General features: G+C 37.1%; 2 protein-coding genes across 3 annotated transcripts in view; one reads left to right on the plus strand and one right to left on the minus strand.

Annotated features, from left to right (window-relative positions):
• The window catches only part of LOC109059579 (gap junction gamma-1 protein-like), a 31,261-nt gene extending 25,031 nt beyond the window's left edge, over positions 1-6,230 (plus strand). For both annotated transcript variants that reach the window (XM_019076773.2, XM_019076778.2), the window contains exon 2: positions 1,030-6,230. In XM_019076773.2, the coding sequence (XP_018932318.1) occupies positions 1,084-2,529 (1,446 nt within the window). In that variant the 5' untranslated portion in view covers positions 1,030-1,083 and the 3' untranslated portion in view covers positions 2,530-6,230. The remainder of the gene's footprint in view (positions 1-1,029) is intronic.
• On the minus strand, positions 5,776-18,471 carry LOC109059570 (alpha-2,8-sialyltransferase 8F-like). The gene is made up of 7 exons (XM_042720503.1): positions 17,795-18,471; positions 11,691-11,765; positions 11,292-11,372; positions 10,836-10,980; positions 10,643-10,751; positions 10,410-10,506; positions 5,776-7,614 (listed from the first exon to the last, which is right to left on the minus strand). Exons 1-7 carry the CDS (start codon positions 17,887-17,889, stop codon positions 7,134-7,136), a joined length of 1,083 nt encoding a protein of 360 aa, XP_042576437.1. The 5' UTR covers positions 17,890-18,471; the 3' UTR covers positions 5,776-7,133.
• Between the last annotated feature and the right edge of the window lie 8,628 nt (positions 18,472-27,099).

Consider the following 27,099-nt stretch of genomic DNA (forward strand, 5'->3'; position numbering starts at 1 on the left):
GTGTAGACAGTGAAACCGGCGTTTTTGGCTTGTGACGTCGGAGCCAGCACTGTGATCTCCATCTACTGGAAACTTTTTCAGGCTTCTGATTTGCCAACATGGCCTTACGGTTGAGATTATGTCGCCACCTGTTGGCTTGGCATGATCTTGACAGTGCTTCATAGCATTGTTTGCGTTTTCATGTGGATGGAGATTTTTTTAAAAACGGAAGAAGTTAAAACTTTATACAAATACCTGTGTACATGTGGGCATGGCCTAAATAAAGCAGTAACTGATGCCATACAATCATTTGTATGTTTTAAAGGTTTTACATTGTAACTTACAATCACAAACATGACACTTTAATAAAATATTTTTATATATACTGATTTATTTAGTAATGTGTAATATGTTATATTTTTTAAAACAAATTATGAGCTCTAAAAGATATTTAGAATTTTTTAAACTCTTGCTTTAGACCATTTACAAATGTTAAGTCATTAAATAAAATGTTAAGGTTACTACCGCATCTTTCTGATAATAAAAATGCAGTTATTAATATTAAGTTTATTTATAGTTATTTTCAAATCTTCAATGTACTGTCATTATAAAATAACTTTATTATAGTTTATTTAATTCTAACAAATAAGTTCTTACCAAAATACTAACCAAAATTAAAAAATAATTATGTATCGGCATCGGTTATCGGCCAAAGTGAGTTTTATCGAATATCGGCAAAAATCCAATATTGTTCATCCCTAGTAAATGGTTGTATCATACATTTTTCCTTTATAGCTTAATATCTAAAAGATTTGGTTCTTTTAAATGACTCTTTTAGTTAAAAGATTGGACTTTCATTCATGCGTCTACCATATTGAGAATGACTGTTTTTAATGAAATCTCCTTCTTACACAATATATCTTTTATTAACTGTCAATGCACATCAAAAACTGCACTAAAAATACTGTAATTATGCTTCACATACTGTATGTAATTGTTTTAATGTATGAACTTTTAATCATATTTGAAACTCTCTGTGTTTGTCCACAGAGTCTGTGAGCTGTGCAGTGTGGGACGCTGTCTGCCCTGTTGTCATCAGACGTCATGAGCTGGAGCTTCCTGACGCGTCTGCTGGAGGAGATCCAGCACCACTCCACGTCGGTGGGGAAACTCTGGCTCACTGCGCTAGTTGTCTTCCGCATCGTGCTGACTGTGGTGGGCGGCGAGTCCATATACTATGATGAGCAGAGCAAGTTTGTCTGCAACTCGGGCCAGCCGGGATGTGAGAATGTCTGCTACGATGCCTTCGCGCCGCTCTCGCACGTGCGATTCTGGGTTTTTCAGATCATCCTGTCCGCCATGCCCTCTCTGCTCTATATGGGCTATGCGGCCAATAAGATCTCCCACAACGAGGAATTGAGGGGTGGTGCAGGGGCCGGTGCGGGGGCCGGGGCTCCCTCCACAAGCAACTCAGCAGGGGGTGGATACACCCAGCGCAGACCAAGAAAGATGTACTTTGGTGCGCAGCAGCATCGGCCAGGACATGAGGATGGGGAAGAGGAACGCGAGGACGACCCCATGATCTATGAAGTGCCTGAGATAGACAACACTCGTCGTGAGCTGGTGCCACCACGTCCCAAACCCAAAGTGCGCCATGATGGACGCCGGCGAATACGAGATGATGGTCTGATGCGAGTGTATGTGTTACAGCTGCTGACACGCTCTGCACTGGAGGCAGGCTTTCTTGCAGGACAGTACCTGTTATATGGCTTTCGAGTGGAACCGATCTTTGTGTGCTCAGACAAACCCTGCCCGCACCATGTGGATTGCTTCATCTCACGCCCCACTGAAAAAACCATCTTCCTCCGAATCATGTACGGTGTCAGCTGCATTTGCCTGCTGCTAAACCTGTGGGAAATGATTCACCTCGGAGTGGGAACTATCCGTGATGCACTGCGCAAAAGAACCGAATCAGCCGCCGATGATGAGTACCAGCTCGGCTTGCTTGCAGCAGGGGGCGTGTCTGTCGGAGTAGGTGGGCCTTCGCTCAGTGAAGGGGAACCAGGAGGCGGAGTTGGGGGCGGCGTACGAGAAGCAGACTATGTTGGTTATCCCTTCTCCTGGAATACTCCTTCTGCGCCACCAGGGTATAACATCGTGGTGAAGCCTGAGACGATGCCATACACAGACCTGAGCAATGCCAAAATGGCATGCAAGCAAAACCGTGCCAACATAGCCCAGGAGGAGCAGCAGCAGTATGGCTCCAATGAAGACAACTTCCCATCTGCAGGTGAGGCGAGACCGCCTCCCATCAACAAAGATGTGATACAGTTAGAGGCGGCGATTCAAGCCTATACCTTGCAGCACCATGCTAGCAATAACCATGACGAGATGAACGACACCAATGACATCGACGAAAAGCCTCAGAGCAACATCACCACTGCACCACAGAAAGAGCGAAAGCAACGGTCCAAGCATGGAAAATCTGGGAGCGCTGGGAGCAGCAGCAGCAGCAAGTCCGGAGAAGGCAAACCATCTGTCTGGATCTGAGATTGGCACGCACACCTGAACATTACACTCTGTGGTGCCCACTATCATCCATTTCTGCAAGTTTTTTAGACACAAAATATCGTGTGCATCCCACAGATTACAAAGACTGCAAACACCTGATTCGAAAAATGCTGTATATCTTTTTGAAGTGCTTTCGGTGCCTTAAAGAAACTCCATGAATGAGACGGATTTTTTTCATACTATTTCATTGATCTTCCTAAAATAAACTTGTGTGCTCAAGATTACATCGAGCTCTAAGAACATTCCCTCATAATCCAGAAAAACCCATCCGTTTTCAGTTTCAGAACTATTCAGTGAGTTGAGAAAGTCTTCCTATTGGAATCTTCAATAAGAGTGATGATGTTACAATCCGATTCCAAACCAGCTGTCTTCCTTTTTCCAGTGTTGAACAATAACTTTTGCATCACGATGCCAAGCTATAACAATGCAATGATACACCAATGCTGTGGTGATACACTGTGGTCTTCAAGACCCAACAAGCAGTCCTGTGAAATAAGCTGTAAATCTACATTTACAAACACACAAACACATCCAATGCAAATGTTTTATAGCTATGGGTCTTTGAGGAAGCAGTGCAATGTTTTTCAGTTCTAGAGATTCTCTTAGTTTTGAGATCTCTGTAGTATTTCTAGCCACCAAGACTTGGGATATTCTGTTGATGGATCCACTTCCTACTCTGTTCTTGTACTATCCCCTACTGGTGAGGAAAGCATTTGCAGTCTAGTCTTATTAGCCATATAAATATATACAGGGTCCCCACGGTCCTGGAAATGACATTGAATTTTAAAAGTGTTTTTTCCAGACCTGAAAAGAGAGGAAATTAATTTTAAAAATAAAATTTAATTTCAGTGCTCAGTTTTCTTGGTTGTTTCTTTAGATAGAAATAACACTTTGTGAGTTTAGTCATTATGAAATTATTTTTTAAATTCTTTATCCATTAATTGAATGGTGAATAAGTTAAGGGGAAAAATCATGAAAATTCATTGCTCATAAAGTGTAGAAATCCTGTACTTTTAGGTGCATATGAAACTATTTTACATTCAGATTGTCTGAAAGTCACTGTGTATTGTTGGTATTGCTCTTAAGAGCCTGTATTCATGGGAACATCCTCTAGCTCTAACAGACTTGATATAGCCAATCCAAGTAGCAGGTCTAACTTGGTTCAAATGGAGGTTGAAATTTTAACATTCTTCAGATCAAGCAATGTAGATATCTAAGGTACACACAAACAGATTCATACACACTGTGTGAACAGTCTTCCATTCTCTCTTACTGCCACATTCCAACTTGTGAGACTTTTGCCTTTATGTAGGATGTTCCAATTTGTGACAATTGCCATGGGAGACCAAATACTGTTTGTCACAAAGACATCGAGCTACTATGCAGTCATGCGGACTGAGGAAAACACGCCATAGAACACCATTGTGTGTGCCTGCGTGTGTGTGCTTGCGTGTAGCTGAGGACGAGGCGGCGGGGAGTGATTGCATGCGTGCATGTGACTAGTATTTGATTAATGAATTAAAGAAAAGAAAAAAACCCTTTACATATCAGCATTTCAGCAGTATTTATTGATGCTGAAGACTGTGGCATTAGATTTGTGGTTTCTAAGCGAGACTTGACTTGTTTGTATTTTTAAACATCGATGTGGTTTCTTTTTTATTAGCTTTTTTAATACACAGAATTCTATTCAACAGTGCCCGTATGATTTGATTACAAAATAGGGTTTTTTAGGATTTTGTTGCCTTTAATCGTAGTAAAAACAAACTATGTGATGTTTTTGTAGTCAATCAGTGCAAATATGTTTCCCAGTGTGCTCAGTGAATCCTTGTTTTCATAGTTTCATTGAATATGATTTTGCATGGGAGGGAAAATAGGAATGTTTTAGGGCAATTTCCAATGGGAAAACTCTAAACAAAAAGGACTCTGCAATGTAACTACTTTGACCTTTTCTGTGTGGATGTGTGTTGGAGTTTCTAACAGCTGTATATTTGAGCACTCCAGATGGAGTGAGTATAAGAGACCCCTCTGCCCCACATCTGAGCACCACTGCGCGTGTTTAAGTTTAATGTGTGAGCGTTTGTGGAGTCAGGGTTAGCCGAGGCAATCCTCAAGAAAAACCCCTCGTACTTTTGTCAGCTGTCTGAGAAAGAAACAGAAGTAGTAAGCTACTTTACTTCAGAGTTTGACACATCACTTTGAAAGCAAGCTTTCTCAGCAGGTCACAATGAAGTCTGAAGGCACTCTTACTGACGAGCGTGTGTGAATGTGGAAGCATGCGTTTCTATTTATTGCCCTTTCCTGGTTATCATCAAGCCACTAAAGTGTTTGAGAAGACCTTTGTTTGTCCTGCCTGGTATGTGTTTCTATAAATGTTGCCACTGTGTTTGAAAAACGTGGGAGAAAAAAAAAATGCTTTTAATGTGCCAAGCTGGATTGTCCAACGATGTACAATTATTTCCAATTTTGGAGAACCCTCTCTTTGGATTTGAAAATGCATGTTCAGAGCTATTTTGTTAATAAAATGAGATAAATGGCAATGCTGTGTGTCTGAGAAAGAATATGTGGGTTTGGCATTTAAAGGAACCTGTGTCGATTGTCTCTTTGTTTGTCAAAGGAGTGATTTTGATAGTTTGTGAAGGAGTCAGCCTATTATTCATCTCTATTTTTGACAGATGATGTGTTTGCGCGAGAAACGCGGGGGCGAGCCACGTTTGTCGCTCTTATTCATGTCCAGAACACTGTTTCCTGGAATTGGTCTGAGCAGGTTTACTCTCAGAATGCATTCCTTTAGGCATCAGATTGGCTCATGAACCATAAACAGATCGTAGGAGAAAAAAAACAGTAGTGTCAAATGTGGTTCCCAATGGGAATGTCTTTCCCTTAAAAGGGTGTAACACAGATGCTGAAAAAACGGGTAACTGGGCCAGCATGAGCGGAATCCCCCGAGTGTGTGCAGAACAGCTTGCAAAACATTTCAAAAAACAAAAGTGTACACCGTGCATCCATTCTCCAAACTGCTTATCCTCTGTAGGGTCATGGAATTGACAGCAAACTGATAAAACACAGACAACAGAGCACAAGGGTTAGGAAGAGAGCTAATATTAGAAGAAGGGGGCAGAATGTATCTCATCTCCAGCCTAATTAACACACCTGATGAACAGATATGTTTGTAGATTGCGAGTATCTGCTTGAGTTGGCCAAAACATCATTTATGACACAAATACATTAATTTGTTTGTTAGTTTAATGAAATTTTCACACAAGATTTAATTCAAGGAAACTAATTTGTCCATTGTAGTTTGATGGTACAGTTTTATGTAATTGGGGCCCATCCGTCAACACCTTCTTTTATTCACAAGCAGAGGAATTTCAGAAGGCACAAGTTGCCAAGCTGATCTATCATAACAAGCTCCAGTGAGAACATCTGACCCCAAAAAGCCTTTCTACTGGCCAACTCACTGTCATCAGTCTATCCCTGAATGCCTTATTGTTTATTCCCCTTCAAATGGAAAGAGTCAGCATGAGTTTACTTTGTAAAATATTTTGAGAGAAGCAAATTAAGACTGGAACAAATGAGTGAATGAATAATTCTGCAGATGATTTAAAGGAATGTTTCACAGAAAAAAATATATTTTGTCATTTACTCATGTCTAAACTCACAAATGCATCAAGGAGTGTTTTCAGTCAACAACAAGTACATTGAAAGTCAAAGGTAACAAAAATAGACAGGTTTCCAGCATTCTCCGAAATATCATTTATGTTCTGACATGAGAGTGAGTAAATGTTGACAGAAATTTCTTTTTTGGGGAAATCTCTTTAAGGTTTAAAGGTAAAGGAGAAAAAAAAAATCACAAATTGATATTTAATCATTCAAAGCAAATTTTACTTACTTTACAGTGATTGCTGTAAGAGTCATAATGTGCTCAGACAGGGCATTCAATAATGGCACATTTGAAATTTGCCACTATTGTCAGCTTTTACACCTCTCATATTCTTACTCTGTTTTGCTAACCCACATCCATGCTTCCTATTGTTTCTCAGTGTAAATATACAGTAGTGTGATGTTTCCAAACATCCAGACATTTCTGCAATCTCCTGAGATCTGAGTCCTGGAGTTATAATCCAGTGCTGCTAATACAGGTATTTCTGCACAGCTGAGATCAAATTCATATTTACTGCTAACAACTGCTAAAGAGGACAGACTGGCACTTGTGATGAATGCAACAGAGCTGGAGGAGCACCAACAGCGAGCACGCTAAAAGCTGACTAAGGCAAGTCTGCTTAAGGAGTGTTTAGGGGTGCTGCTCTAGGAGTCATTTTCCTAATGAAATTCTTTCAACGTATACCAAGGCTAAAATAATTACATTCGGTTTCAGCTATTTTTGTGTGCAAGATTATGTCAAAGATTTTTTTTGTGCATGGTCATGGCTGCTGCTTTGAGCAAATGTGCACAGCAATATAGGCAATATAAATTCAGTGCGCATTCACAGCTGTCTTTCCAGACCCATCCAGTGGCCTGTTGTAGTCCTTAATCAAACTGTGAGGTATTATTTAGGGGTGTGCAGTACACTGCAAGCAAGGCCTTTAACTTAAAGTGGGTTGACACTCACCAAGGTGTATGTGAATCACACCTTGCTTGTGAAGTTTTAATAAATGTTCGAATTCGGACGGCATAGAATGCACATTCTTCTTGCTGGCCCGATCATCGTAGTAATGGTTGGTGATTGGCCGACTGTCATTTGGATGTTTGTTGAAGGGCCAAAAACCATATAAATGTACGTTTGAACAGATTTCTAGTGCTAAGCTGGCCATGATGAGTCCTGTGCTGGGACGAACCGAGTTAAGACCTCTCTCGCGCCAAAACTTCGACAGCCTCCTCAAGTATTCTGGATTCAGGAAAACGGGCAGCGGGCTGTCGCTGCCAAAGTCCTCCAGTGTGTAAAAGGCACGCAGGGATACAGGCGTGTTGTGACCGTAGGAGAAGGCTGGCAACAGCAATAAGGCTTGTCCATAAGGATGAAGGCTTTCCACAAATGGACGACGACGCTCCATCAGTCCACTGTACCTGTAACAGATGAGGAGGAGAAAGAAAAGCTTGAATATTCCTCACAGTAATTCGGTCCCGCTAACAATGCGGTTAGTAATTAGGTTTATTAAACAATGCGGTTAGTAATTAGGTTTTGTGGGACGCTTGGCGCTCTCTTTTTTTTGTTGTCCTTTTTCTCAATAAAATCTTTTAGTAATCATCATTAATTATATATAATTTGAAAGCTTAGAAGCCCAAGATTCATCCTGTGAAAACCATTTTGAAATCGGACATTGCGTTACCATGGAAATGGTCCTTTAAAATCTTATGGCGGTCTCCTCCCCCTTAGTGGGCAGTGTCAGGTGTCATATTACAAAAATGCATTACGGTCTTTTAGAATCAAAACTTTTTATAATCTTGGCAACAAACATATCATTGGAAAGGTCTGAGTCTCAGGATTCCATATTTGGTGGTTATTTTGTGTATTGAAGTAAAATTGACAGAGAAATCTAGGGGAAAATCCATTAAACAAAATTCAAAGGAGTTTTGATGGCTCCCAGTGGCTGTTTGTGGTATGACGCCCTAAATAAAATCTCACAGAAACCTCAATTTTTTTCATATGAACTTCAAATTTGGAATATAACTTATTTAGACACAAGGCTTTAATTTGATACCAATTTAAGAGTAAAACCTGTTATGTAAAATATTTATAATAAATAAAATAAAATAAATATAGCGCTTTTTATTTACAGTACATTTAAACTTCTATATAACTTTTGATTCTTTCATTTTTTGAAAAAATTCCACTTTTGCCAAAATCTGCTAATTTTCTTCTTTTAAAAGAGACCAACCTTAGGTCTATATTCCAAAGTATTTCATAAAATACAACAATTTAAGTTTGGATAGTGCACTTTAATGCCTATTTTAAAAAATGGGGGGTGACAGTTAAGGGGTTAAGGAATAAATAGGCCTTATCTGTGAAAAAAGAAATGCAATTTTATTGCCAAAAATAAACCCAATAATAAACGCATAAAAAATTGTTTACAAAAACTTTTTGAAGACTTTTCTTAGACTTTTTAGAGGTGCCATAAATGAAGTCTGATAAATGGCCTTAACTACATACAACACAACAACACTATTTATAATTTTATAATATAAACTATATATATAATTTATTTCTATGTATATTCATACTTTTTTGCAAGTAATTTGATATCAAAGGTACGAAAGAAACATTTTCACTCAGTTTATTAAATTGATTACATTATAAGTATTTCAAGTGTTTAATGATAATTTAATAATAAGATTAATCCAGGACCCTAAACTGTAGAACATTTCAACTGTTTCTTTTTATTTGATTTATTATTAACTTTATAAATATCTTTCTTTGCAAAAACAAATAGACTCAAAAACAATATTAAGATAAGTAAACATTTGCAATCATATTCCACATAAGCTACAGTGATTCCCGCCATTAAAAAAAAAAAAAAAAAAAACCTTGCCAATTGCCAGTCTGAACATTGTGGGATAACAAACTCTCAAGGTAAGATATGATATTTCTTTTGATATTATCTATGCTTTACTGCTGCTTTTATATCATTGGATAAGATTTTGAAATTCGGCTCGGGCTGAACTACAGCAGCTATGGAAAGTATGAAAAATATAATGTGGGCAGTTACCTTGCAAATTGTCCATTATGTTGGAAAACTTTTAATGTGGCAAAGAGAATAATGTGTATATTTAGCTAAACATTGTAATATGAACAACCGTCAGTATTGACATTGCTCTCATAGTTGTAAGCCACTAATTTTAATAGCAAAAAGTGTTCTAACTAATAGAAATTCAGCTCTATGTGTTTGATTTAATAAATGGAACTGACTCATTTCAGTAATTGTGCACAGTTTGCACTAAACGTTTTGTTTTTCAATTCCCTAAAACAAGCTGCTCTTTAGGGTCATTTGTTCTTTAATTGAACTACACTGGCTGGTGGAGCTTTAGGTTTTGATTCACTGGCTCATAAAGCCTTCTACACACTGCACAATTATAGCAATCCTATAAGATCATTGCTGGTCATACTGTGCGACATGGATCTAATAAACTTGGGTATGACACGATGATGAAACCTATTGACTCGTAGGCTACGACGCATGTTTCTATAGAAGCATAAAACATCATTAGCATGCCCTAGTGGTAAACAAGAAGACAATAATGAATCACTTTGACAGTTCTGAAATAAAGTGGAAGCGTTGAAAGAGGAAGAGGTAAGAGCTTGAGGTAAGCAGTTTTATGTTGTTTTATGGGTCATAGCAGCAAACACACTGTGCAATGATCATGCTGAATTTCTGACACTGTCAGAAAATTAGCGTAGGCTATCTTTGGCCGCATACTGTGACAACAGCCATCTTTGAACCTTTCTCACTGTATGAGATAGGACCACCGATTAGGAGCCACAATCACAGAAATCGTCACAATTGTTTCATGATGCCAATATTTAATCTGGGACAGCTGAAAATCATGCAGAAAATCGGGCTTAAGAGTAAGTGTTAATGCACCATGGAGTGTGAGATTAGAGGAAGCACTTTGAATCGGAGAAAAACACATGTGCGACAAACCGTATCTGATATATCAGCCTTAATCACAGTAAATCATCTGTCCACATAACAAATCAAATATAGAAAAGTATCTTCTTTGAGTGAGTTTAAATCACAGATCGTTCATCCTGTTCACGATGTATTAGGCACTGCTGCATTTATAGCAGCAAGAAACTGATTCTTTGTCAAAACAGAATCACATCTTATTTGTCACTAAATCCAAACCCACAATCACAGACTCACTTCTCATGGAGGATGCTGGGATTTGCAGTCACCAGATTGGTTTTGTTGCCCACATCTTTCTCATATCTGTTATCCAATGGTGGAAGGTTGCATCTAAAATGCAAGGGTAGACAGTGACTGATTAGGTCATTGTTGCTGAAAAAAATGAGAGCGGTACAATTTTGGCCTTTGGTCTATATCAAATACAGTGTGGTGGTAGGTTTTTTGTATTTTGTATGTGTAGAATACAGTGTTAAGTATGTGGGCTGAATTTATTTCTTTTCCACAGCTGCTGTTGGCCAGAATACCTCCATTCCCCACCACAGCACACGACTCCCATGTTGCATTTCCAAAGGGCTGCTCCTACAAGCACACACACTGTAACTCCGAATTCATTTAGAGAAACCATACTGTAACTCACCCTATGTTTTAATGCTGGTACACTACCTTAGCTAATATGTTGAACAGGGCTTGTGTCACCTGTAGCGGCTTTCTCCTCTCTCCATCATAGATAACTTTTGACCCCAGTGGGGTGTTATTCTGTGTGACCACAGCCTTCGACACAGCATGGCATTTGCTACTCATTAATGACCTGGAAGGAAACAGATGCTCATTCTGATGTGTTGCAGTCATGTGAAAATCAAAAGTTTTGAGTTTTGAAACTTACAGGATGTTTTTAAAGTACAATGAATGACCTCTTATATGTCGAAAGTTCAAGGGAATTTTGTTTTCTCAGTTGATGAGCCCTTTAAGTAAGCATTTCTGTAGCATATTTGTCTGGTTCATGTGATCCATAATCAAAAGAACAATATTTTTGCTCTTATCCAACAAAGCTTTTCCACAGATGCCTCAGTTTAACCTTTATGAGAACATATCATGATCCACACTGGGCTACTGTTTTACCTGAATTTTGTAAAGTTTGCCTCATGTTTTTTCCATTTGTGTGAGTAGTTCTCCAGTGCCTTGGCAATTAATACATTGTCTCTGAAAATTAAATGCATACAAACAGAAATGACATACTGTGGTGGTTCACAAACATGTGCTTCATGAGATAGAGATTCATAAAGGGATTTCAGGTTTAACTGTTTCATTTCTATAAGATAAATGACAGAAATGTAAACAAATGAACAATTAATTTATAGACACAAACCTGAAATAAATATATTCTAATATGACTGAAATAAAAAATTTAAAAAAAAAATGATAATAAATCAAATGTATAAAACAATAACGATCTGGAGGCATTTACGTTTGATGTCTGCTATGTAGAAAAAACAGGCATTATGTGCAGTGAAAGCTTACTTGCTGCATCCATTGCAAGATTTTGTTTCTGAGCTTTTTTGAGGAATCCTAGATGAAGGGTGAGGGTTTACATTACTGTAGAGAGAAAGAGATTTACAATGTACATTTACGATACATTTACATACATGCATGCTTGCAGCCAAATTTTTCATGTTTAAACATAAAATTTGTTCTCTGAATGACTAATTTGCTGTTCAAAATAATTCATTTTAGACAGTTTGCACGAATGTTTGGCATCCCTGGAATGAAAATGATCGCTGCGAAACGAGTCTTGAGTTGTGAGCACTGGTGCATCCTCCACTGTGTTGCCAGATAAATGTAAAGTTATATTTTAAGGGCTTTTATGCCTTTAATAAGACAGGAAAATGGAGAGCTGACAGGAAAGTGTTATGGGAAGAGAGGGGAGCAGGAATGGCAAAGGACCTTGAGACGGGAATCGAACTCGGGTTGCTATGAGCGCAGTTGCGCTTACCACAAGGCTATCAGTACTGACTTTTCTACTTAATTTGACACTTCATAAAGTTTATAAAGTGAAAAGTTTAAGTTTAAGGTTAGCTATATCTTTTTCTTATCTATTTACAAAAGATTTGAACTAATTATGGTATATTTTTTAATCTATTTATTTTGTTGTTTTTGATAGTATTATCTGGCAACACTGCATCGTCTGCACTTAAACTAACAGTAATCAAAAAAGACCACAGACAAGTTGTTGACAGGATAACACATTCCACACACACACACACACACACACACACACACGCAAAATATATATTATCTGTCAGAAATGTTATCAACCCTATCAAAAACAGTAGCATTTTATGCTAATACACAGATCTAGAACAAGTAAGTTGCAGAATTAAATGAAATATTCAAACAATAGCCATGAAGAAAATCATGCTAAAAACATTCATAAGAGCACTAGACAAAGTTATCATATAGCCATGGTTATGAAAATTATAACAGTAATAGCCTATGTATTGTTGCATGAATAATAAACAACTTATCAAATTATCCACCCCTAACCTATAGTAAAGTATTAACAAATTTTGATGCAATAAATATGGTATGATTTAACAATGTTCATCCCTCCAAAACAGAGAACACATCTTTCACACACATCTACATGTCTGTAATGAGTTGTATTTGTATGCAATTCCCTATATTTCAGCGGAGACCAGGACAACTAGATGAGCCCCAGAGTCAGATCCCCAATCCTCGTCTCTCAGACGGCCATCGAGACAAGATGACGGATCCAGATGAGCCCTCTGCACAATCTAACTTTGCTGCAGCATGGATCAACCTGATGGTTTTGATTTAATTGCACAGATACTATTTAAACTGAACTGAGCTGGATGATGACATCACTGAATTTAATGATGAACTGCCTTTAAATGAAAATTGAGTGTTTACTATTTTCCTTTTGCATTATTGACACACAATTTCCTATTTGATATTGTAAAGCTGCTTTGACACAATCTGTATTGTTAAAAAGAGTAACCAATTAACAGCTAATCACAACAGTAACATCTTAAAAGTGAACAATTGGGTTCTTTGTGGAAACTAATTTATGAATTTGATATCCCCCAAATAAGTCTATATTTTAAAATTGTGACTACTACTCTTACCAAAGGATGGATGTTATCTGTTTATTTAAAACTTAAACACAGAATAATTATAAAAATGATAATTCACTTAAAAATGTTAATAATTAGGAAGTGATACTGACAAGCTCATGATTGAATTAGTTCACAATTATGATCTCTGTTTCGTGTCAGTTCAATATGTATCCCACTCCAAAAGACCTACTGGTAAAATATCACTAGTACTTCACACAAATGTATGACTGGACAGTATGTGTCAGATATAAAATATGTTAAATAACTTATTAATTTACTTGTGAGTAATTACTGAGTGGTTTGTTTTTCACTTTAAAATAATGGTCCAGATCACTAGTAGTTCCTTAGTAGCACTTCAGCTTTAAAGTGAAAAATACATTAGCCACTCACTAATTACTCAAGCGTTACCTTGTCAGCCTGCAGGAACTACTAGTGAAAAACACCTTAACCACTCTGTAATTACTAAGTAATTTGATAAGTTATTTAACATATTTTATATCTGACACATACTGTCCAGTCATACATTTGTGTGATGCACTAGTGATATTTTACCATACACTGGAATATGCGGTTTTGTGCTTAATTGTTTTTGTCAAGAGAACATCATTATTTGTGACCCTGGACCACAAAATCAGTCTTAAGTGTCAATTTTTCAAAATTGAGATTTATACATCACCTGAAAGCTGAATAAATAAGCTTTCCACTGATGTATGGTTTGTTAGGATATGACAATCTGAGGGTGAAAAAAAATCTAAATATTGAGATAATCACCTTTAAAGTTGTCCAAATCATGTTCTTAGCAATGCATATTATTAATCAAAAATTAAGTTTTGATATATTTACGGTAGGAAATGTACAAAATATCTCCATGGAACATGATCTTTACTTCATATCCTAATGATTTTCGGCATAAAATAAAAATCAATAATTTTGACCCATACAATGTATTTTTGACTATTGCTACAAATATACCCCTGCGATTTAAGACTGGTTTTGTGGTCCAGGGTCACATTTATATTCAAGAAAAGTTCTCCACAGCCTACTGTTACTAAAGGTATAAGTCTTTTGGAATCAGAGAGATACTGAACAGACACAAAATAGAGCTCTTAATTGTGAACTAATTCAATCACTTCCTAATTATTAGCATCTTTAAATGAATTATTTTTAATATTCTATGTTTTTGTTTGAAATAAAAAGAGAACATCAATCCTTTGGTAAGACTAGTAGTCACAATTTCAACCTGTAGCCAACTTATTTGGGGGATATCATATTCATTAATTAGTTTTAATTGTATTAATTGGTCATAGTTCGCAAGTAGTTCTCAATGAGGATATATTTTTTTTGTAATTATCAAATATCTAATACCTTTGTCCTAAATTTGCTACTACTTACTGATTAGTTAATCTTGCCTCTTAGTTAGTAGTATTAACTTAAGTGTTAATGTACTACCTATTACTTCCTGCATTGTTACTTGTTAACAATGGACCATTATTCTAAAGTGTTACCAGTGAATGTAAACTGTTGAGAAGCAAAACACACATGTAACAGTATATTAGATCCATACATGAGGTCTTAAAAGAGACAGCAGCCTAAATAAACCTGCTGCTGTCTGTGTCATTACTGTTTATATACAGTATACAGTGAGGACTATCCAGTGTTATTTTACAGTTGAATTGTTGTAATTCTGTATCTAAATATTACTGTTAGACGACCTGGAAGACTTAAAGTACTGTTAGTTTCATTTGTATCCTTGTGATGAGTGGGGCGGGGCCGAGAGCCGTGGGAACGGAGCGAGGGAGTAATTGAAAATGTGGAGTAATTGAAAATGAGCGACACCTGCACCACTCACTGGTCTCGAGTCCCACGGAGGAGTTCCGGAAGGATAAGAGGAGGAGTAACGACAGTGAAGGACGAGAGAGGACCAGGCCTGGGTTTTATTTTGTGTTTTGGTTTTGTTTGTGTGCGGCAGTCGTCCTCGAGGGGCTGTCGTGCTCTTTTGTGTTTATTTTATTATTAAAGTTTTATTTGAAGGTTCGCCCGGTTCCCATCTCCTTCTTCCGACTTACAAATGTTGTTACAATCTTGTTAATGTTTTTGTTTGTGCTGTTTCTTGTCATTAATTTATTTGTTCTTATTCTATTACTTACTTTTTATGTCTTTTTTAGTTCAAATAAATTCAATTCTGAGTTTGAGTGCATGTGATTCTTAGGTGGGGAGGTTTAACCGCCAGGGGACAGGAGGCATGATCCACAGGAAACTGTCCTGCCACCACGACTTGAAAAAATCCTACAGGAAACATTGATATCATACATATCACTTTCTGCCTCCCTTGCATGCTGTTTGCAAAATACAGCCAGGCGTCTTTGAGTTGAACCTCAAGCGTGGTTAAACTATGCTAATTCAGGGTGAGAGTGATCCTGTGGTGTAAATGTAGTATTTGTTTTGTTTTTTTTTTTGTATTTTTTTTTTTTTTTTTTGAAGGATGTTTTTTAATAAAAGAAAAGAAAATTCCTCTGAGCAGTTCACATATCTAAACTTCAGTAAATCTAAGCACAAACATCCTTGTTGAAAAGAATCCTAAAATTACCTTCACACTTCAGACAAACTACCGTGAAATGTTGGGTGCCACAGGTGACCTTTGACCTTCCAAACTCAGGATATAATCTATTTGTAGGTTTACTCTTCATGAGGCCTATGTAGCTATTTAGCATTGTTAACTAAAAATTAAAGACTTAAGTTTGTTTCCTGTAATTTGGCATCTAAATAACAGAAGCCTAATTCATATTACCTATGATGGAACACCCAGTGATTCTGTGCCACTGTGTAGTTCTCAGTGAGTTTAATCTCCCACATGCCTTGTTTTGATTAAAGGCTGCTGTTGCCAATGTAACAGCACATAATAAGGGAAAGGTCACAGCCATGACAGAAAAAAACCAACATTACCCTCAGTAATGCCATGGATAATAATTTATATATTTCCTCAAGCAATGTAAAGCAAGTGTTTAAGCATGTTAAATAACTGATACAAATAGACACACAATATAATATTACACTAGAAACCACATTTCAAAATGTGAAGTAATGTCAGTTTGACTGAAGAGCGAGAATGTAAACAAATGACATTATTATGGAATTTGATTATCGATCATGAAGACTGTGATGATACTCAAAGACTGAAAAAACAAATGTACAAAATAAATTAAGAAAGATCATCCTGCCGAATTTGAATTTCTGCATTGATATGAATACATTTTCTTTTCATTCCCATGCAGTTGCTGTATATTATGCATATAGAGGAATATATGGAGAAAATACACTGTTTATTAAGTGTTATGCAAGAGATCATTTGCAATCAGCTGGTTATTATCGCAAAATAAACCTTGACAGGATGCAACAATATTACATTAATATTGTTTAATATTAATACTGCATATCAATGCAATGGATAAATGAAAAGCAAGATGTTGCCAGTTGTTTTTGTATAAAACAAGAGTTACAGCATTGACATGAGCGGCGGTGAATCTGACTAAATACTGCAACTGACCAATCACAATTATGTTTTTATAGAGAGCCGTGTAATAGATGCCATTTGTTAATTTAATTATCCTGGTTAATTTGAAGAATTCATTATTCATAATAGAATTGATTATGTTTCACTCAGTAAATGTTCTGTCCCATGAAATGCAAAATTACTGCAGCCTATAGCCTATAAATCATGATTTTCTTGTGGATTGAGTTAAAGGTTCTTTTTATTTATTACATATTCACAATTTATTATTTTTGATTTATTTTTTAAAGGTCAGTTGATGTTTAAAAAGGCAACTAAATCATTAAAAATTATTGTAATATAGCACAACGATACATTTGCCTTAAATACAATTCACACTGATTCATCACATGCCTACGCTAAAATATTACTGATACACTGTATATGCAATATCTTGTTAAATATTTATTTTGTCTGTATAAACATAGAGAGAGGAATGTCTCTTGAAGAATACATTAAGCTTTTGAATAACTAAAGTTAGTGATCAAGTTGAATGACTTTATAAGCATTTGAGTTTAAGAGATCCATGCTTAGACAAGCAAAAGAAACTTTCAATTATTTACTAATGTGAAATGTGATAAAACAAAACTTTACTGAAACAGTGCAAACAACAAACATCTAAAGTCCAAATCTAAGACCTTTCCAGCATTCTAAAACACTGAACCATTTTTCCAGAAGTATCGCCTTGCTTTGCATTCACGAAAATCCCTTCGTAACAAAGTAATGTAATCTTTTACTGATCAAATGTCTGTGTGTATTATTAAAGTGGCCTTTGCTTACTAAAAAAATGACTGGTAACTAACTTGACAGAAAAAGACTGCATTTCAGTCTTGGTGGCCAGCAGACCGTATCGATGTGCTGTAACACTCAGGTCTTTTAAAGTTCACTCTCCAAATAGAAGGACAGATAATATACACACAGGCTGAAATGGATATACTCACTTGTTAGAGAGGAATATCCAGAAGGCCACACTGCAGAAGGAACACAGAAGGATGATCGGAAGGAACCAGAGCATAAGAGTCCTCATAACGCGCATCCACTCTCACACACAAGCTTTGGCGCACACATAGCCGCTGACATGCATGTGCTCTCCTAAACTCTCATTTAAATGCGGATGTTCCTGCTGCCAACGACTTCCTCTTGTGCTCTGCCGTCCTCTCCTTATTTTATCCCTGAGTCTGTTTCTTGACGACTGCACCCTTTTCTTTACTCTCTCTTTCTCTCAGAACGTTAAGCTCCTCACCCTCCCTCCCTCCTCTTAATTTAACTGCCACTTGCTCTCTTTTCCCCTCTCGTTTCTCTACTGACAGGCCTGGCTTTTTATCACTTCTCTGCTGCTCTGCTGTTCTCTTAATCTATCAGCCCACTTTCTTCTCATGTCTTGCCCAAGAACAAATTCCTCCACTCCTTTCTTGGCTGCTATGTTCCTTTAAGTTATCTTAGTAATATTTTCATGCTTCTCCACCCCATCCTTCCCTCTGTACTTCATTGTCTTGTAGGAGCTGCTCAGACTTTCCTTCTGTCCGGTTCCCTAGGAATCTCAAGCTGTTGCTTCTTCTGCATTCTCAACCCCCTCCCCCTCTCGCTCACTCTGGACACAACTTGCTTGCCCCTCCCTCCCTATCTCACTCTCACACACACTCTTTTTCATTCTCTCTCGGGGTAATACGAGTGCCGAGTACAGAATTAGCCCATGGCAGCACCTCATGACTGGGAGGAAGGGTTGTGTGCTCTAGAGAAGGGTTTTTCCCCTTTATTTCAGCCAATGATGGTCAAAGAATGCGAAGGGCAGCAGCCAATCAAATGCTCGTCTGATCCCCCCGGCTACCCCACTTTCTTCTGAGAGTTTGAGAAGGGGAACAGTCTGTGGTGCTAGTAGTGAATGAAACTGTGTGCATTGCACAATAGAGAAATAAAGAGATAGTTCAACCATTCATTTACTTACCTTTGTGTCATTCCAAACTTTTGACTTTCTGTCTCATGTGGAACACAAAAGAAGAAATTTTAAAGAACTTTTTTTTTTTCCCATACTATGCAATTCAGTAAAAAAGTCATACAGGTTTGGAAACACATGGTGAGTAAACGATGATGCTAAATGGTGAAAATTTTCCATCGGATCAATACTCTTATGCACAAAAAACAGGACCTAAAAATTATGGATTTTAAAGCAATCAGGGTCAAAATACAGATGAATACATCTTGGTTAAGAATTGAGAATGAATATAAAGAAACTTCTTGTATGCGTGAACTGGAGGAAAAGTTCATGACGCACTGTGAGACATTTCCTTTGTGGTCTTTATGTGATCCTGTCTGATGATAAAATGTTAAAGAAAACAGAAATAACTGTACAGCACAGTTATTGTACTGAATCATATTTTACTGATGTTGATATTTTGAACAGTGTGACAATACGACAAACTTCATCTGGAGTGTATAAAAAAAGTCTGGTAAACAGTTCAGTTACTGTTTACCACATTGAGACTTTAAAACAGTCACTGATAAATAGCCCACAGTATCACAGTACAAATACTGAGCATCCTATTATGTGAACCATCAGTAAATATTTTATGTGCTTTTAATTTTTTATCTGCTTGACCACACACATGCTCTTGATTTTGGCTAGCAGTAAATTAAAACAAAAGTGTCTCTTTGGTTGAATAAAGATGCATAGAATTTATGATGATAATGCAGGTGATTTGACAGGTTCTATAGTTCTATAGTTGGCATTTCTTAATCCTTGATGCCTGAAGGATGTTTATCAGATGCAGAGGCATGAGAGAAGCTGAGAAATAAACAGAATGTACAAGCAGTACAAATTCCACGACATTCCGCCTAACATTCCATTTTTTTATGACTGGATTCCGCGATTTCTTCTGCATTTTCCGCATCGTCGAAATCAACAGCCGTTTTAGGATAGTTCGTGACTTGGTCTTAGTGACTTAGGAGTTCTCTTCACTACTTCTAACCTTTCACAGATTTAGGAGCTAGTTTTAGCACTAAAATGCTTTGTGAAATACTCTTAGAGCAAAAATGTAGGAGTCCTTAATTTAGGATTGACACGGCCATTATTTTGAAGATTTTCTCCTAAATCGGCAAGTTATGAGCTACTTTTAGCCTTAAGATGCTTCGTGAATACGGGCCCTGATTTCTTAGTTAATTTCCTCATTTGGTAATTAGTTCCATCATAGCTGTTGTTTCAAGAATCATCCACTGTGCATATAAGCCCTATGTCTCATCAGTTTATTGTCTGGTCTTGTCAGTGTTATATGTTTTTTTTATTGTTTGTTGTTTTTAATGATTAATATTTTTTTTTATTTAATGATTTTTTTTTACTTGTTTGTGCACTTTATACAGCCACTGTTTTGTGACGCATTGCAATCAGAAAATGTTGCAGAATGTCAAATATCTCATAAATTTTATATTTTCATTCTATTCCACATTCCTGTTTTATCCTATAAGAAGCACATACTTCATTAATACTGGGGTCGCCGATGTGGTCTGATGTGACTTGACACTGTCCAATCTGATGAAGCATTACCAACATTAGTTCTCCAGTGTGTCAGCAGAAATTTATTTGGTCAGTCAACATCATTAAGGGTAAGCCAACTAATAAGTTGTTCTATTCCAGTTTCCCAGTGTGAGTATTTGTGTACTGGTGTATTTCTGTCACAGGTATCACTCATTAGAATTTTTTTTTGGGTACAAACCAAAGATGGCCAGGCAGTCTAAGAATAATACGAAGAACTGAACAGCAACATGATGCTCATGCAAACACACAGACACTCATGATGTTTGATGTGGTGAAATGTCACAGCTTTCAAGGTGTCAAGGCAGTATTTGCAATAGTGGTAAATCACAGTTAAAATATTTGACTTTCTGTCATGATCACTAGCTGGAGTTCCCTTGATAGCCACCAGAGGGCACTCCATCCCATTCTGTCATGGACTTCATCACCTATAATACTCGGTCTGGACTCATCACCACTGATTGCATTCACCTGTGTCTCATTGCCCTATAAAAGCCTGGTTAATTCAGTCGTTCATGGCTAAGTCTTGCATGTGTTACAGCTGCATATTTCTTAACCTTGTATCCTGGTTCTGTGTCTTGGTTCCTGCTTTTTGATTCTCTGCTTGTTATCCTAGACTTATCTGTTTGCTTCAGCTCTGAACTCTGTCATTGTTTGGATTGTTTATTCTGTATGACTTTACCCTGTTTTTGGATTACGTTTGTGGATTACACCTTCAATAAATACTATGTTTGAATCCTCAGCCTTCATGTCTCTGTGCAGTCTGTGACAGTTTCCATATTTAAAGGCTGCCTGACTTACTGATACTTCTATGTGAGAGACTGTTCTTGTGTTTGCTTCACTATATATGTAGAGAGAGAGATTACATGTTGTGGCTGTAGTATTTTAATGTTGAAGTCCTATTGTAAGTGTCACGAATGCTGTCAAATGAGCTTAGAATACTGATCCTGGAATAATTAAAAATGAAATTACTAGTAAATAGTTATGCTTTTATGAGTATGTGTCAGAATCGCTTTATGATTAAACCCAAAGAGCTTCAAACTTTGATTATGCTGTTTGTCAACCAATTTGTGCATGTTGATTAAACATACAAATTTCAGTGACAAAATCTTAGTTGCTGCACCACATCTTCTCTAAAAGAAATGTCTTTCTAAACATGTAGTCGTTATAAAGTATAAGGAATTGAGCATTTTTGTTGCCTTTAATGTGCCGTGGTAAAGTTGTTCTCACTAATACAAAAATTGCCATATCTAAAGTTTAAATTACATATAAAAATAAACACTTTTTTAACAAGTATGCATTTAAAAAGTTTAATGTTTAATCACTTCCATTAATGTCAGGTAGTTCTTTGCCTTCACGCCATGCATCAAAATCTTTAATGCACAGCTAGTTGTGCATTATCCCTTACAGGAAACAGTGCCACAGGATGGAGACAAACATCAGAAACTGGCTGTCCTCATAGAACCATTTTTTAGGAAAAGATTTTAATATGAACACCACAAATAACTGCTTTGGGTGTGCAAGTATAAATACAGATATTTGTGTTTAAGTGAGTTAAGCTTTATTGTTGCTCAGGGAAAGGGAAAATCTTCTATTTTTAGAGGTGCATGGAAAGATAATTCACCATGGCAACAATGGCAAACAGCAAAAACGCCAGCATGAGGGAATACCATCACTTGGGATTATGAATGTGTATGCATTTTAGAAAACTTTTCATAGAAAATAAGAGAGACTGTCTGTACCTTAGATTTATAATTCCTAATATTATTAATAAAATAAGCTGTTAAAACTTTGGAATAAGATTCAATTGGTTAACTTTGCAATACAGTACCATTAAAATTACAATTAATAATTCTATAATTCTATTTATTAATCATGGTTAATTTCAATGTTAATAATTTTCTACATAATTCAAAATGTATGAATTAGTTTGTAAATTAGGATGTACAACTCACACTAAGGGGCAATAGATACTGATAGTAAAGCAAACAAGCATTGTATGTGTATGTTGAGCTGTTGAAAGCTGTTGAAAGTATAAATTTAATCACAGGATGGAATTCCTAAAAAAGAAATAACATTTATTAAGTCTGTTATTTACTTCCAAACATTACTCCAGTGGCCTATAACACAAGGCGAGATGAACAAATTCAGAGTTGCAGAGTAAGTTTTGAGTTGACAAAACCCGATAAAGCCAACCTGGTTTAGATCAGGTTCACTGGGCTCACAAAGCTCGATATCAACTTAGAGTTTGAACCAGAGTTTGTGTTTGCAAAAATAATTTCATATCATATTTAATTTAAATACAAAGCTTACAATTAATTTAACTTAATTATATGAATATATTATATGAGTTATAAACAATTACAATTAATATAATATAAATATAATAAATAAGTAGCTGCAAAAGTCAGCAATTTTGTCTCAAAAATTTTTTGACTGTAAACTGCTTTAATTTGGAGCGAGAGATACAAGGGAGTGACTTCACTGCAACAGATATATGTCACTTTGCTCACAGCTGATTGGTCAGGTTTGGGTTTGCGATCTCTAACCTAGAATAAAACCTGCTCTGGAGCAGGGTAGCCATGTAGCGTAAGTTACCGTGGTGACGAAACCCGCTCAAAACTAATCCACCTTCTTGAGCCCAAAAACTCAAGAGTTTGAACAAACTGAACATAAACTTACCTGGATAAAAACTGAAACTGGCTTTGTGCTATGGGCCACTGGTCACAGGCTTTCCTAAATATTAGTTTATACATTTGTTTATAAGTTTAATGGTGCAACAGTCAAATATTAATAAATGTGTGTGGCCTACATGTAGTAGCTATTTATCTCAACTATGCTTGGATTTATCCTATTTGGTGCAGAAAGCCTATTGATGCTTTTTCAGGCATTGAAAGGTCAGTGTTTATGTTTACTACTAAAGTTCACTATGTAAAGATTGCAAACAGAAAATGTTGCATGTCAAACATGACAAATATTATGTTCATTCTATTCCATGTTCCTCCTTTCTCTGCTAAGAAGCATGTACACAAATAACACTAGTTGTATCAAGTTCAGGCCATTCATTGATTTGTTTGATTTAAAATGGAAAACGGAAATTAATAATAATTAACACTGTGCATTCATGAGCATTTGAATTTAAAACAAGTTATAGGAAAGGTATGTTGCTAACTCACAGCATGACTGATTTACTGTTGTACGTACTGTAGCTGACACAAACCCACAAGCCCAGTTATTTATTAACTGCTCTCTGAAGCTTTTCTTTTAAAAACAAGTGTATGAGTACATTGAACTGTAATCTAGCATCAAGAACCACTGAAAAAAGAAAGTTTCATGTGGGGAGATGAAGATCAACACAAAGAAGGAGCGTTAATGTTTTAGCCATAGAATTACTTATGAAGTACAAAATCTCATAATACTGTTCTAATGAAATACTACAGGATTAAGATAGTGGCTGTTCAGCTCTTTTTTTTCAACACCTGTGGACTGGATCAAGTAGGCCTAATGGGTGCCTCGCTCTAGATGGGGAGATCAAGTCTTTACTATGTAAATTGATATTATGAAATAAGATATTATGATATTATGAGATAGCATTCTGCCACATGGTTTCTGTATTCTGACTTTCTGTACAGTATCGCATTTTATACTGAATCCACTTATTTCAAGTAATGCAAACCTGTAATAAACCTGTCTAATGGTGCAAGAAAGAGTTTTTGCTAATTTTTTTTTTTTTTTTTATTGTTTTGTCTGAAATAGTGTATGTGCAAAAACTCTTTCTTGCACCATTAGACAGGTTTATTACAGGTACAGAATAACACTATTCATATATAGAAACAAACTTTTTTTCAACTTGTAAAATGTCTCACTAACTTAAGGTAATATACTGTACATTACAGTAATGGTTCCCGCTTCATTTGTATTACCAAAAACACTAACAGTTAAGTGAGAGAGTCAGTTCACTTACTGAGAAGGTCTGTATCCAAATTCCTAAGTTCCATAAAACTTTTTTGTGAGTGTTTTTGACAATTAAAGAACTGGTTCATAAGAGCCATTTTTTCTTAAACTGTGGCTGTTGTTGTTGCATACAGTAAATGACTGTGCTTATTTCAATATTAATTTTTAGACAAAACTGCATAAGAACCCAAACAAAAGTTCCCTAGAATGTTTACATTTTTGTCACATTTTATCTATTCACTGTCTTGAGTCCTGTGTTTATAGGCATTTACGACATAGAAATCCTATTGACATTTTCTCTTCAGGGTTGCGTGATATGAGTGTCTGCATTCTGTTAAATAATGGTCCATCCTATTTCCTATTTTCACAGCAAAACTGAACATCATTCTAAACACTGAGGTCCTTGTAACTTTTAAAAACAGACTTTTATAACTTGCAGACTTCCACGTCTCTACTTTGGTAGTGATCCAAAAATAACATGGAAGGGGCTGGGCTCAAAATAATATTTACTTTTCAAATACCCATTGAAAATGAGTAATTGTTTAATATACACAGAACGGCTTCTTTATACGCCCATCTTTGAGAATTTCCAAGCAGAGATCAATATTTTTGTTTCTGTGTTAATAGAGGAAGTGCAAGATGATGGACAATCCAAAAATAATTTGGAGAACTGAACAGCAACATGGCACTCATACAAAATCACTGACAGATATGTAAATTAGCTCAAAAGGGAAGCATATATAAATAATTACAATTAATTACACATTTTTATATCAGCTGGCAGTAGTAACTGTAGCAGAATTAATATTCTGATTAACTAATTAACCATCAACTAACCATCAACTAATCTGTTCTTCCAATGAACAGTCAGTGCAATTTCATTTTATATTTCCGTGGCCATAGAAAATAACTTTCGTATTGCAATCACTTTGACATTACAATATTCTATCAAATGAAATAAACCTATTCTGCACACTTTTACTCATATTTGTATGAGGTATCAGTCAAAGTAGGTAGAATTTACATTCTTGCATTCACTTTACATTCAGTTTTATCATGAGAGCCACATATGATGTGCTGCCCTCCCCAACAAACTTGCAGGTATGGTGTGGACAAGACCCAGCCTGCCACCTGTGTGCAGCCCCGGCAAACCTCAGACATATCCTGGTGGGTTGTAAGACCAGCCTGACACAGGGAAGGTACACATGGCGCCACGATCAAGTACTGAAGTGCTTGGCGGTAGCAGTAGAGACCAAGAGAGTGTCAACAAACGCCATCCTCCAAAATGCCAAGAATACCTTACCAAAAAGGCAGTCCTTTGTTAGGGAAGGAGAGAAAAAGCAGGCTAAGTGCCTGTCCCCTGACACAGGCCAGCTTAATAAAGCTAGGGACTGGGAAATGCAAGTCGACTTAATCCACAGACTCGCTTTCCCATTCGAAATTGCAGTCACCAATGTGTTCAGACCTGGTTCTCTGGTCCAATTCCAGTAGGACTGTCATAATAGTCGAACTGACAGTCCCTTGGGAAGAGGCCATTAACGAGGTCTTTGAAAGGAAGAAGCTGTGATATGCCAACTTGACAGCTGAGGCAGAGGAGCGGGGCTGGACAGTGAAGGTAAACCCTCACTGGAAGTGGGCTGCAGGGGCTTCGTGGCTAGTTCCACTATAAAGCTGCTGAAGGAGTTGGGCTTCAGAGGACAGGTCCAGCGGAGGATAGTTAGGGAACTAGCCACTGTCGCTGAAAGAAGCAGCCACTGGCTGTGGCTGAAGTGGATGGACACAGTGTGGGCGTCCAAATGACCATGTAACAAAGTTACACACACCCGGGTCTGATCAGCCTGTGGTGGGCCTGCCTCGGCTGAGGGTGTCTTGTGATAAAGGGCAGAAACACCCAATGAGGCTGAGGTACACAACTGATGATGTGTTGCACTGGTGGAAACACCATACAAAGGTCATTGGCAACATCACCTCAACAAAAGGCATCTTTCACCCAGGCTAAAGTTTGCAAAGAAACTGGGATCTGATGGACATCAGATAATGTGTCTCACTGGCAACATCCATGAAAGTGGACCCTTCCTGTCAGAGCAAGCCACCCAACTTCTTGTCCAAGCTCTTGTTCTCTCCTGACTGGACTATTGTAATGCTCTCCTGGCGGGCCTTCCTGCATGTACTATCAAGCCTCTACAACTGATCCAGAATGCAGCAGCGAGGGTTGTCTTCAATGAGTCAAAAACAGCTCATGTTACTCCTCTCCTCATCAGGTTACACTGGCTACCAGTAGCCGCTGGCATCAAATTCAAGGTACTGATGCTTGCCTACAAGACGACCACTGGTACGGCACCAACATACCTAAGCTCATTAGTTCAATCCTATGCGCCCTCCAGAAGTTTGCGCTCTGCAAGTGAACGACGCCTTGTGGTGCCATCCCAAAGAGGTTCAAAATCACTCTCACTGACTTTTTCATGGACTGCGCCAAGCTGGTGGAATGACCTCCCGATCTCAATTCGAACAGCTGAGTATTTACTCATTTTCAAAAAACATTTAAAGACTCATCTTTTTTCACCTGCACTTAACCAACTAATACTAGTACTTACCTTTTCTTTTTCTTGTCTATCATATTCTTATAAAAAAAAAAACAAAAAAAAAACCTGGCTTCGTGTTCTGTACTAGACTAACTGAGACTTGTCATAGCACTTGTATACCATTGTTGTTCTCTTGTTGATCTGATTGTTTCTATTGTTCTCATTTGTAAGTCGCTTTGGATAA

Source organism: Cyprinus carpio, chromosome B3 (genome assembly GCF_018340385.1).
Source record: "Cyprinus carpio isolate SPL01 chromosome B3, ASM1834038v1, whole genome shotgun sequence".
In the NCBI taxonomy this organism is placed as follows: domain Eukaryota; kingdom Metazoa; phylum Chordata; class Actinopteri; order Cypriniformes; family Cyprinidae; genus Cyprinus; species Cyprinus carpio.